Consider the following 12,973-nt stretch of genomic DNA (forward strand, 5'->3'; position numbering starts at 1 on the left):
TGTCCTCCGAAGTGACCGTTGTTGAATTCTTTGCCTCAGATGACTTTTCTGTCTTCATCACGTCGGGGTAACCAAATTGTTGGATTGCAATACCTCTCGTGTGTCACTGCCAATCCGCGTGTTCTTTAAATGAAGACTTCAAGTAAACAAATGTCAATTTTAAAATGTATTTAGCAAACAGAATCAATTCAAGATACAAATATTACAGAGCTCCGGGCCAGTTCATAACCCTAGCAACAACAGAATCAATTGTCAGGGCATGAAGTCTGACAACCTAACTATCCCTTGACCCAGTTTATATAGAAAGACATATGTAATTATTGATGCTAATTCAGTCCAATCCAGTCCTTCTTCTTGGGTGACTTCATCTTCTTCTTCCTGCCTCATTTGGTGTTGGTGCAGTCCTTCTCCATTGTCTTCTCAGATGGCCAGGTCAGCGGTCTTATTCCTGTGCAGGAACTTATCAATCACCAGTAAATTATGCTGTCATATTTTACGATGAGGGTCTACCATTTCCTGTCTGCCTGGCTCCAACTGTCTAAGCAGTATTCATGTCAAAGAAGGGTCAACTGACTTGCTTATGTGTATTCCTACTAAAGATTATATAGTATTCCTAACTTCTAAACTAACTGTAACATAAAACAAAAACATATAGTCTAACACATGCTAATAAGATAAAAGATGCTAACAATATAAACTAATTCTCTTCACCACATAGATTCTAGTTAAGTTTCCAAACAAGTTAACTTCACTGTGTTGCAATTTGAAATTATATTAGCATTAAAATGATATTAAAATATAAAAGTAATGCAATTATTTTAACGTCAGTCCTAGAGTATAATGTTATACTATGTGTAACAGCCTAGGACGGCCTGGCCAACCCGCGGCTCTTTGCCTGGTTTCATGCGGCTCTAACTTCATATCGAAGTTTGGGTTTGTGTTTTTTTAATGTGCGTGTTCGCTTCGCACGAGTTCAGTACGGTCTTTTTCCAAAAGCGCGTGCGCGTTAGATGAAAATACCGCAAAGTTTCTCAGTAGGGACGAGATCTTCTGAGTAAACAATTAGTGTCAAGTTCGCCTTCAAAATGGCAGGAAAACCTGCACGAAAGCTTCCGCGATCTACAACTGAAAAGGCCACAGATCGCATTCCTCGTTGCCCCTTTTAAATGCCCCGCACTGTTTTAAAGCCCCGCACTGTTTTAAAGCCCCGCCAGTCACAGGTGAGGCTGCGCAGCTGAGGTGGAGATGATCGATCTTTGTGAGGAGGACCAACTGAAACCTGCTTTAAGGCATCGCTTCTCAAATAGTGGGGCGCGCCCGCGTGTGACCCCGGAGAACATGTTTTTTTTATTTTTTTTTGCTTACTTTACTAGAATAAAGTGTAATCGCACATCCCGCGCGCACACACCACAGAGCAAGAAATAGGAAGTGCAGTGAACAAACCCTCAAGAGACAGCATGAAAAAATACTTAACAGTGATGAAAAGAAAGGCGGAGAGAGACGGAGATAATGAGACAAACGAAAGCTCAGACGAGGAAATCTGACGAAGCCTTTATAGCGCTTGGCTTCACTGCGACTACGGTGGGAGACGAGGAAAGACCGGTGTGTTTCCTGTGTCTAAAAATGTTGGCAGGACAGCATGAAGCCAAATAAATGAAGGCCTCACTTAAAGACATTACACCCCTGTCACGTTGATAACCCTAACCCTGGTTAACCCTAACCCTGGTTAACCCTAACCCTGGTTAACCCTAACACTAACCCTAACCCTGGTTAACCCTAACCCTGGTTAACCCTAACCCTCACTTAAAGACATTACAACCCGGTCATGCTGATAACCCTACCCTGGTTAACCCTAACCCTGGTTAACCCTAACCCTGGTTAACCCTAACCCTAACTTAAAGACATTACACCCCAGTCACGCTGATAAGCCGCTTGAGTTTTTATGGCAAAAACGTGCCGAATATTGGCAACAATCATCCCGCTTTGGTCTATATTTCTTTTTTTTTGTTTTCTTTAATATTAATAAGGATACATGTTATGCAGAGGTGTACTTATAACAATTTCATAGACAATATAACTATTATAGTCACGGGGGGGGGGGGCGCGCAAAATGTTTTCTTCTTCCTGGGGGGGGGCGTAACAGAAATAATTTGAGAAGCACTGCTTTAAGGGAAGGGGCCATTGAGTTCTGGAAAAGTGTGCCAATGGAAAAGCCAAAGCCCAATGTCAAAGCTGCTGCTTAAGATCCTGTCAATATTTGGGTCAACACACGTCTGCGAGTCTGTGTTTTCTACCCTGAAACACGTGAAACCAAAGCATCGATCTGTCTGACCGACACCCGTGTGAAAGAACTGAATACAAGCCAGATTTGAAGAGAGGTTCAAAGCAAGGAATGCCAGAAGTACCACTAAGCAACACACGCACAGAAAAAAAGAAATTTAAATATATTAATTTTATATTATCTCTATTTTGTTGTCTTCTTAATCCAGGCCTGGCCAACCAGTCAGAGCCTAAGAGCCACATTTTTTACTGTGTTACAGCAAAGAGCCACATCATACACATGGGACACATGAACATCACCTCACCTCATCACCTCATCCCTTCCTCACACACACACACACACACACGACCTCTGCTTAGCCAGATTTATTGTAAATGTCACACACCAACATGATAATGACAGAATTTGACCTCCACAGACCACGGGCCAGTCATTTTCAACAATGAACATTGTGTGCACTGTCTCACACACACAACTCTCAATTCAACGAAGTCCCACAAAAAAAAAATATAATAATATAATTCTTTTTTCTCTTACTATGCATGTTGCTTAGTGGGACTTCTGGCATTCCTTGCTCACGCGGGAGCAGACAGTTTTGAAATAAATGTTTACCTGCTGTGTTCTTTTATGCATGGTGATCAGGCAACAACTCTGCTCACATTTGTTCCGGTCCGGTTTTGCAAATATGGACATCCATTGAGTGGAACTTAAGCATCATGAAGTTGATTTTATCGAATTATTTTATGATGATATGCTTGTAATTATAGATACTTTTTAGTGTAATATGGGAAATCTTTTATTTTTGATTGCTTTCTTTATTCAATAAAACCATTACATTCTTCAATGTATCAAAGTGTGACATATCTAAACACAACTACCGGTACACTGTAAAAACTGGGATTGGGATTTATTAACAATTAATTAAAAAACATAATGTATACATAATAAAAAAGACTATGTGCAGTTGTGAATCAAACTGAGCTAAATTGAACAAATTTAAATGAATTGTTGATTGAAATTTACTAAGTTTTGTTTGAATAAAATCAGCTAAAAAACACTGCGTACATTTTAATAGTATTTTATGAGAAAGGCCAAATATGCAAAAAATTGATCAGTTCTACGAGCTGTGAGGTTTTTGGTTTTAATCACTTTTTTTTTACACTTAAGCCCAGTGCATTTTGGGTCACTTCCCGCCACATCGACGTTATTTCACCATCTGCGACAGATTCCACGCATTGCTGTTTCCCAAAGGTAAGAACAGTTTAATTGCTGGTATTTTACAAACATTTTATAACCAAATTTCTGTCGGAGCGGAACATTAATTCGCGTCACTTCCACATAGATTCTAGTTAAGTTTCCAAACAAGTTAACTTCACTGTGTTGCAATTTGAAATTATATTAGCATTAAAATGATATTAAAATATAAAAGTAATGCAATTATTTTAACGTCAGTTCCTAGAGTATAATGTTATACTATGTGTAACAGCCTAGGACAGGCCTGGCCAACCCGCGGCTCTTTGCCTGGTTTCATGCGGCTCTAACGTTCATATCGAAGTTTGGGTTTGTGTTTTTTTAATGTGCGTGTTCGCTTCGCACGAGTTCAGTACGGTCTTTCTCCAAAAGCGCGTGCGCGTTAGATGAAAATACCGCAAAGTTTCTCAGTAGGGACGAGATCTTCTGAGTAAACAATTAGTGTCAAGTTCGCCTTCAAAATGGCAGGAAAACCTGCACGAAAGCTTCCACGATCTACAACTGAAAAGGCCACAGATCGCATTCCTCGTTGCCCCTTTTAAATGCCCCGCACTGTTTTAAAGCCCCGCACTGTTTTAAAGCCCCGCCAGTCACAGGTGAGGCTGCAGCTGAGGTGGAGATGATCGATCTTTGTGAGGAGGACCAACTGAAACCTGCTTTAAGGCATCGCTTCTCAAATAGTGGGGCGCGCCCGCGTGTGACCCCGGAGAACATGTTTTTTTTATTTTTTTTGCTTACTTTACTAGAATAAAGTGTAATCGCACATCCCGCGCGCACACACACAGAGCAAGAAATAGGAAGTGCAGTGAACAAACCCTCAAGAGACAGCATGAAAAAATACTTAACAGTGATGAAAAGAAAGGCGGAGAGAGACGGAGATAATGAGACAAACGAAAGCTAAGACGAGGAAATCTGACGAAGCATTTATAGCGCTTGGCTTCACTGCGACTACGGTGGGAGACGAGAAAGACCGGTGTGTTTCCTGTGTCTAAAAATGTTGGCAGGACAGCATGAAGCCAAATAAATGAAGGCCTCACTTAAAGACATTACACCCCAGGCACGCTGATAACCCTAACCCTGGTTAACCCTAACCCTGGTTAACCCTAACCCTAACTTAAAGACATTACACCCCAGTCACGCTGATAACACTAACCCTGGTTAACCCTAACCCTCACTTAAAGACATTACACCCCAGGCACGCTGATAACCCTAACCCTGGTTAACCCTAACACTAACCCTAACCCTGGTTAACCCTAACACTAACCCTAATCCTGGTTAACCCTAACCCTGGTTAACCCTAACCCTCACTTAAAGACATTACACCCCGGTCACGCTGATAACACTAACCCTGGTTAACCCTAACCCTGGTTAACCCTAACCCTAACTTAAAGACATTACACCCCAGTCACGCTGATAAGCCGCTTGAGTTTTTATGGCAAAAACGTGCCGAATATTGGCAACAATCATCCCGCTTTGGTCTATATTTCTTTCTTTTTTTGTTTTCTTTAATATTAATAAGGATACAATGTTATGCAGAGGTGTACTTATAACAATTTCATAGACAAATGATACTAATTATAGTCACGGCGGGGGGGCGCAAAATGTTTTCTTCTTCCTGGGGGGGCGTAACAGAAAATAATTGAGAAGCACTGCTTTAAGGGAAGGGGCCATTGAGTTCTGGAAAAGTGTGCCAATGGAAAAATAGCCCAATGTCAAACGGGCTGCGCTTAAGATCCTGTCAATATTTGGGTCAACACACGTCTGCGAGTCTGTGTTTTCTACCCTGAAACACGTGAAACCAAAGCATCGATCTGTTCTGACCGACACCCGTGTGAAAGAACTGAATACAAGCCAGATTTGAAGAGGATTGTTCAAAGCAAGGAATGCCAGAAGTCCCACTAAGCAACATGCACAGTAAGAGAAAAAAAGATATTTTAATTATTATATTTTTTATCTCCTAACTGTTTGTTTCTTCTAATCCAGGCCTGGCCAACCAGTCAGAGCCTAAGAGCCACATTTTTTACTGTGTTACAGCAAAGAGCCACATCATACACATGGGCACACATGAACATCACCTCATCACCTCATCCCTTCCTCACACACACACACACACACACAGACCTCTGCTTAGCCAGATTTATTGTAAATGTCACACACCAACATGATAATGACAGAATTTGACCTCCACAGACCACGGGCCAGTCATTTTCAACAATGAACATTGTGTGTACTGTCTCACACACACAAACTCTCAATTCAACGAAGTCCACAAACAAAAATATAATAATTAATATATTTTTTTCTCTTACTATGCATGTTGCTTAGTGGGACTTCTGGCATTCCTTGCTCACGCGGGAGCAGACGTTTTGAAATAAATGTTTACCTGCTGTTCTTTTATGCATGGTGATCAGGCAACAACTCTGCTCACATTTGTTCTGGTCCGGTTTTGCAAATATGGACATCCATTGAGTGGAACTTAAGCATCATGAAGTTGATTATCGAATTATTTTATGATGATATGCTTGTAATTCTAGATACTTTTTAGTGTAATATGGAAATCTTTTATTTTTGATTGCTTTCTTTATTCAATAAAACCATTACATTCTTCAATGTATCAAAGTGTGACATATCTAAACACATCTACCGGTACACTGTAAAAACTGGGATTGGGCCAGTCATTTTCAACAATGAACATTGTGTGCACTGTCTCACACACACAACTCTCAATTCAACGAAGTCCACAAACAAAAATATAATAATTAAAATATCTTTTTTTCTCTTACTATGCATGTTGCTTAGTGGGACTTCTGGCATTCCTTGCTCCCGCGTGAGCAAGGAATGCCAGAATGCGCAGAATGCCGCACGCGGCTCGGGAACCGCGGGTTGGCCAGGCCTGATCTACAGCATCAGGACCGGTACATCAGAGGATCCAGATGACGTCGGTATTGTGATAGAGGGCATGAAAGTTCTGACTGCTCTGGGTACCTTCCCAAGAGCTGGCTCCATGCTTGTTGGACTGATTTATGCAGGGACCCTTGCCTATCCCAAGGAGCTTAGGTATACGTCTGAAGTCTTCCAGAAAGTCCTTCTCGAGCTGGATTGTTCAAAGTTGTCCCCAAAAGTGAACAGCCTCAAGAATAAGCTACTAGCTCAAGGAAATGCACCTTTGCAGAATGAATGAGACTTGTTAAGTCACTGTCAGAACAGTCACATGGTTGCTTTATAGGCATTGTTAAATACGTAAGTTTCAGTGCTACAGGTGGAGCTTATATACTTTATATAGAAGGACTTTATATTGTTACAGGCAGCTGTTCTTGTACCATGTGATTACACTGTCCAATGTTCCAGGTTTTTCACTGAGGAATTTATATGAATAAATGAATAATGTGATTGCTCATGTGACTTTAATTTTAGCAAGCAGTGAAGATGTAAAAAATGATTATAGACAGTTTTGAAATAAATGTTTACCTGCTGTTCTTTTATGCATGGTGATCTGTTAACCAACTGGGTTACTCTGTAGTAGCAAGACTGCACGATACTGAGTGGATAATACGTAAAGAAAATATGGCAACATAGTGACATTCAGTATTATTGAATGGATTTGAAGTCCTGTGATTGCAACTCTAAGTTGAATTTAAACAATTTATTTAGTTATAGATGTATAACAATAACGGTGTGAATGTGTTGAGTTTAGGAACAATTGGCTGAAATATAAGTAGATATAATTTATTTTATTGTGTGGATCTCAATTATTTCTGTCCAGATATTTAATACTTTTCTTTCAATTTTGCTGAGATAACTGATGAATATAAATCAGTTTCAGCTAAATAATCAGTTAATCATCTTTCCCCAGATATTTAGTAAATCTTAATTACTTTTATTCAGATAACTAGTAAACATAAATCAATTTTCCTTGTGAAAGTGATTTGTGTTTGCTTAATATTTCCTGGGTATATAACTCATCATTTTGGCTACTATTAATAAATCCAACACATTTTAACTATTGCATTCATTAACCTGCACTTGTTTTAGTTTAAATGTAGATAATTTATTCAATACTTTTTACTAAAAGTTGCAGTTATTAAAATCTACTCAATTATATTACGTGTCACTTTGTTGCCATAATTTTTTTAAGTAATCATTGGTCACAATTTTTAGAGTGTATTTAATGTTTTGTAATTACCCCTTTCAGATTTAACAACTCTATCAACTTTCACCATGTCCACCAAACCTACCCAAGATTTCGAAGAGGCTTACAAGCGTTTGGTCAAAGGCTTGACTCAGCTGGACTTCAAAGATTACTATGTTCCTAGTGAGCTGGCTCTGGTTGGTGATGCCTTCCCTTTGGCAATCAACAGCCAAGGCCAAGTCCTAATGGCTGCCTCCACCTATGGCCTTGGAAGGATAGTGGTCCTGGGTCATGAGGCCTGCTTGTCCGAATTTCCCAGTCTGGTGGAGAATGCGGTGAATTGGCTTAGAGGAGATGGATCTGCCAACTTGTCTGTTGCAGTCCACCAAAATATTAAAGCGGCTGCTGACGAGCTCTGCCAATACAAGTTTACTGTGAAAGTTGTCGGGGGGTTTAGGAGTGATCTGGGGGTTGGTGTTTATGTGACAGATGCCTACAGCGTAGCAGCAGATCAGAAATCCCTGGTGACATTCATGAAGTCCGGAGGAGGAATCTTGATTGGGGGGCAGGCCTGGCATTGGTCTTCTAAAAACCCTGGGGTGGAGCCGTTGCTTAATTTTGATGGGAACAAGGTGTCTGGAGTAGCAGGGACTTCTACTTGAGAAATTCAGTGAAATGGAAACTCTATCCATCCCCAGAGGTCCCATACTCCTGGATGTCTCTGAAGTGAGTGTATCACACATCTGAAGCCTTTAATCAGAAAATCTCTCATTTTGCTGAAAGGTATCGCCTGCAGTTTTCATTTTATCAGTGTCAATTCTTTTTTAAGATTTCTGTTGATCTAAACTGGTGGATATGCTCTCAACGTCTGTTGAATTTGATCTCGTACAGACCGGCCAGGGACTTCAACGATGACCTGAATTTCTTGCTCAAAGGGGTTAAAGAGCTTGATGTTGGTTCACCATCAATATTTTCTGAGATTCTTCCTCACGGCTCACTGGCCTTTCCCATTGGAACCACCGAGGACGGACGGCCATTTCTGGCAGGAGCCTACTATGGCCTGGGAAGAGTCCTCGTTATTTCTCACGAAGAATGTCTTCGCAATCAGGTACAGTTAATATTCGAAATTACATGAAAGTTATTAGGTTGTAGATATTCACTTCAACACAATCATATTTTATTGGGAAATACCGTAAACATCAGTAGTCTTTTATATATTTGATGTGATTCTATTAATGTGATTTACAAACTGCTGCCTTCCTGCTTTTAATCAAAGAACCTGTCCACCTTCTGGAGCAACGCCATCCGCTGGCTGGATCAAGGCCGGAACGGAGTCGTAGGCGTTGTGGAAAAACGCGCAGTCCCGGTTCTCAGCAAGTCAGGGTTTACGTGCGAGTACACAAAGTTCCGAAAAGACCTGAGTGTTTATATGGGAACGGCATACAGTGGTGCTCATGCAAAGGAGATCCAAGACTTTGTTGCTGAGGGAGGAGGCCTAGTGATTGGTGGACATGCCTGGTACTGGTCATACGGCGGAGGAAATGTAATGACAGAATTTCCAGGTATGACAATGCAAGTTCATTTTGGGAATCAAATTCACCACAATCCATAGGCTCAAACTTCTTTTGGGGAAACGTCTTTCCAGGAAACAAGATCCTGAACAAAATGGGCCTGAGTCTGCTTGGAGATAAAATTGATGGGGGCATTTACAAGGTCCCTGAATCCAGCCAAGCCATTGTGGACAACTACCATTTCCGCCACATGTTATCCCAGTTTGCTGGTCACGTCTTGGAGGAAAAGGCACTCAGCCAGCACCAGATTGAGTCTTTTCAAAAGCTGAGCAGCCACTGCGCCAAGTTCTTGCAAATGAGAGCTTATGGCTGCTCGTCCTATATGCAGGTTTTGCTCGCACTCTATGACATCATTGTGAAGGCAGGCGTGCCGCAGGTAAGTCGCTGAGCTAAAGCAGCCCAACGACAGGCTGCCGTTCAGAACGGTGACTGTAGTCATTGTGGTTGTAGGTGTCTAAAAGCAACCCGGTGAAGAGTCCCAAAGACCGCCTCCTTCTGTTCATGGGCTCAGAAATGTACAAGGCCTTCCCTGATCCTGATGTTCTCCTGCCCCACCTCATCAAGGACATCCCAACCTTACCAGTGGTCAACAGCCAGAGAATCAAGATTAATGTGGACACAGCAGGTGAGACGATGGCGTTCCAGCACAACCGCTGCCCAGTACATTTGCTTTTCCATTGTAAATTGGAACCTGTGGTGCTGTTGTTATTTGTCTTAGGAGGCTTTGAGTGGATCAGTACCGGTCTCTACCTCTCACCTGGTATGAAGACAAATCTGACCCTACCAGCAGCAATTGTCAACAAGGGATGGAAGGTACCAGACTGTTAAACTAGTCCAGCTGTGGCTGCGAGAAGACCACTAACCTTCATGTCTCCTTAGATCCAGATCGGCTGTCAAACAGACTATCTCAGTCACCAGCAGCTGATTAGAGCCCCGTCTGTCCATTTAAGAGTTCCCATCACCTCAGAAAAGATGCAGGTGCAGAACCTGTGGGGCGGTCTCATCTACCTGTTGGCCCCATCCCAAACCAGAGTGACAGGGGTCGAGATGGTCGTCCAGCAGGCTGTGCTCGCACCATATTATAAATCTGGTGAGTCTGGGATTGCACTGAAGCTGTGAGATATTTCTGAGGTTCTACACAGGACGAACCCCCGTTTTTATGGTTATAATTCCCTTTTTAGCTGTGACCACAGCTGACGACTGGTCGCAGCGGCGTGCGGCTCCATCCCCCTGGGCAGAGTTGGAGTTTGACAACATCATCCTGACTGTGCCATCAAAAGCTGTCCGTGACCTTGAGCAGGTCGATGAGCTGGCACAAGTCTGGAATAACATAATGAAGACCATCGTTGAGCTCGCCACAAAACCGCTCAAATTTCCTCGCAAGGAACGCATCGTGATTGATGTGCAGATTTCTCATGGTAAGCGTGTCAGGGTTCGATCGAACAGGAGCCAGGTAACGTAGATCATTTCCCACCACCCACATGGAAGCACTAAAGTCTTCATCCCACGTCTGTTGGACAAACAGGGTGGATGCATGCCGGCTATCCCATCATGGGACAGACTTCCACCGCCTACCTCATCACCAACACCACGAAGATTGCTGGGGGCATGTGGGGTCCCATTCATGAACTGGGACACAACCAACAGAGGAGCTGCTGGGAATTCCCACCACACACCACTCAGTGTACTTGCAACCTGTGGTCAGTGTACGTGCACGAGGAACTGCTGGGAATTAAGAGAACAGAGGTATCAGGCTGTTCTTGAGGTCTACTGGAATTTTCTGTTGTTCCGAGTGTTACTGTCTCATGCTGTGTGGTGCAGGCTCATTCAGACCTGACTTCAGAGAAAAGAAAAGCTCGGATGAAGAAATACGTTGCAGACGGCAGGAAGCTGAGCGACTGGAGTGTCTGGACAGCTCTGGAGACTTACCTGCAGGTGAGACACCTGCCTGATCTCCCTCCCCCTGATCATAAAGCATGAAGATGAACAATGTGGCTTTTCTTCTCCTTCTCTCTTGTAGCTGCAGGAAAAGTTTGGCTGGGAAGCCTTCAAGAAGGTTTTTGCTGGCTACTTTGAGATGAGCAACTTTCCTCACGACAACAAGGGAAAGATGAACCTGTATGCTGAAACCTTCTCCCGTGTTGTGGGAATGAATCTGTCTGGATTCTTCAAGTCCTGGGCTTGGCCCATCGAGGAGATCACTGAGGAGGATCTCTCTCATTTGCCCCCCTGGACCGACCACCCCATGGCCCAGTACAACTGAGGATCAGCCTCCTGGTGATCAATCAGCCTCCTGATGATCAATCAGCCTCCTGATGATTAACAGTGCAGAGCTTTGATCTTGTAACTTCTTTTAACCATTTAGCTTTTATGGGTTTGGGGTTGATCCTTGGGTTTTTCTGATATTCCGCCTCTTTGTTTGCTTCCTCCCCCAGTTGAGCAGCGGGTGTAAAAGGTCTCTGTTGCCTTAACTTAGTCACGGGAGACTTTTAATCTAATCCAGTTTTATGAACTCATTTTGTTGGTTTTATTCCCTGGTTATGACAGATGAAGTCGGTTGGATCAGAGCCAAGTACGAAACCCCCAAAACAGCCCGAGGTTCTTCAACTTTTCACCCTCAATTATGAGGATGAGAGGGGGGGTTTCAAAAGTGCAAAAGTTTTGATGATTTAATTGACATATAATCTAATTGAGATTTGTCAGCTCATCGTCTAACCTCATAAAAATTCTATCATAAAGTTGGGTTTTGCTTTCCCTGGTGGTGAGGACCTAGAAATAATGCAATAATAGGTGCTTATTAGGGTGATAATTATATTAGACAACACTTGTGCGGCTTCAGGGTGAAATATAATCTTTGGTGGATGTCTTAAATGTCTTAATCCCCATGTAGTCTGCTGCCTTACCTGATATCATTACAATCCTATTTGTCTTTTCTGTTAATCAAGACAAGGCTAATAAAGAATTAATTAACTCCTTATCACTTTTTGAGTCATTTGTGCTTGATTGAGGGGAGTAATCTGAGCCTGCGTGGAGTCTGTTGCTCCCTTATTAGAATGATTTTATTAGAACCAGCGATGTAATTCTGCTTCATTTCAGGTGTGTTGTTGTTGTTGTTGCTGTTGTTAAGGGGTTAACTTGCCAGTGCTCCTACACGCTTTGACTTTTGTCAGTCTTTTGGCCCGGTTGGTCATGATGCAAGGAAGTGGACAAATCTAATTTGTCCTATAAATCCTCATTTAACCTTCTCATAAACACCCCTCGAAGTGCAGTATCGTTCCAACTACTTTCTGCTGAAATTTAATGGTGCAAGCGAGTGAAGCTAAGCTCTAGCGGAAACTAAAAAGTCTGTTTGCTGCTTTGCCACCATGAACCAGGTGATCGAAAACCTGCCCGAGTTCTGTCACATACGTGTTATAGGTCGTTGAAAACGTTATCTTGGCATTATCCGAGGAGTAAGTTAATGGTTGTAAGTCAAAAACAAGAGAGCACTCTAACAAAAAACTACTGCACTGTCCTCACTGGAGTAGCTGCTGGGAATTGGAATGAGAGGCTAGTGAGCTGCGCTGGACAACAAATGGTGCTGGCATTTGGGAACCAAGTTCTCAGCTAATATACAGGCAGCACTCCTGGAGGGATCTTAAAATCTGTTGGGACTTTATCGTGTTAACCAATTAGTGACAAGCTGATCCGTGCTGACAAGACTCACTGTCTGCTGGTCCCATTGTGGCCAGATTGTTCAGT

At 42.5% G+C, this 12,973-nt stretch overlaps 1 protein-coding gene and 1 long non-coding RNA gene across 2 annotated transcripts; one reads left to right on the forward strand and one right to left on the reverse strand.

The window, feature by feature from the left end:
* Window positions 1-1,413: 1,413 nt before the first annotated feature.
* LOC130537608 (uncharacterized) lies at window positions 1,414-5,144 on the reverse strand. Its single transcript, XR_008953660.1, has 3 exons — window positions 4,732-5,144; window positions 1,837-1,890; window positions 1,414-1,782 (listed from the first exon to the last, which is right to left on the reverse strand). It is a non-coding gene; the product is annotated as an uncharacterized LOC130537608 (long non-coding RNA).
* Window positions 3,452-12,207, forward strand: LOC130537602 (TRPM8 channel-associated factor homolog). The gene is given in 13 exon segments (XM_057054514.1): window positions 3,452-3,532; window positions 7,725-8,309; window positions 8,312-8,387; window positions 8,553-8,769; window positions 8,938-9,223; window positions 9,307-9,608; window positions 9,683-9,857; window positions 9,951-10,045; window positions 10,112-10,322; window positions 10,414-10,650; window positions 10,758-10,978; window positions 11,054-11,167; window positions 11,253-12,207. Coding segments are annotated over 12 exon segments (2,736 nt in total). The 5' UTR covers window positions 3,452-3,532; window positions 7,725-7,750; the 3' UTR covers window positions 11,496-12,207.
* Window positions 12,208-12,973: the final 766 nt, after the last annotated feature.

Source organism: Takifugu flavidus, chromosome 14, assembly GCF_003711565.1.
Source record: "Takifugu flavidus isolate HTHZ2018 chromosome 14, ASM371156v2, whole genome shotgun sequence".
Classification (NCBI taxonomy): Eukaryota; Metazoa; Chordata; class Actinopteri; order Tetraodontiformes; family Tetraodontidae; genus Takifugu; species Takifugu flavidus.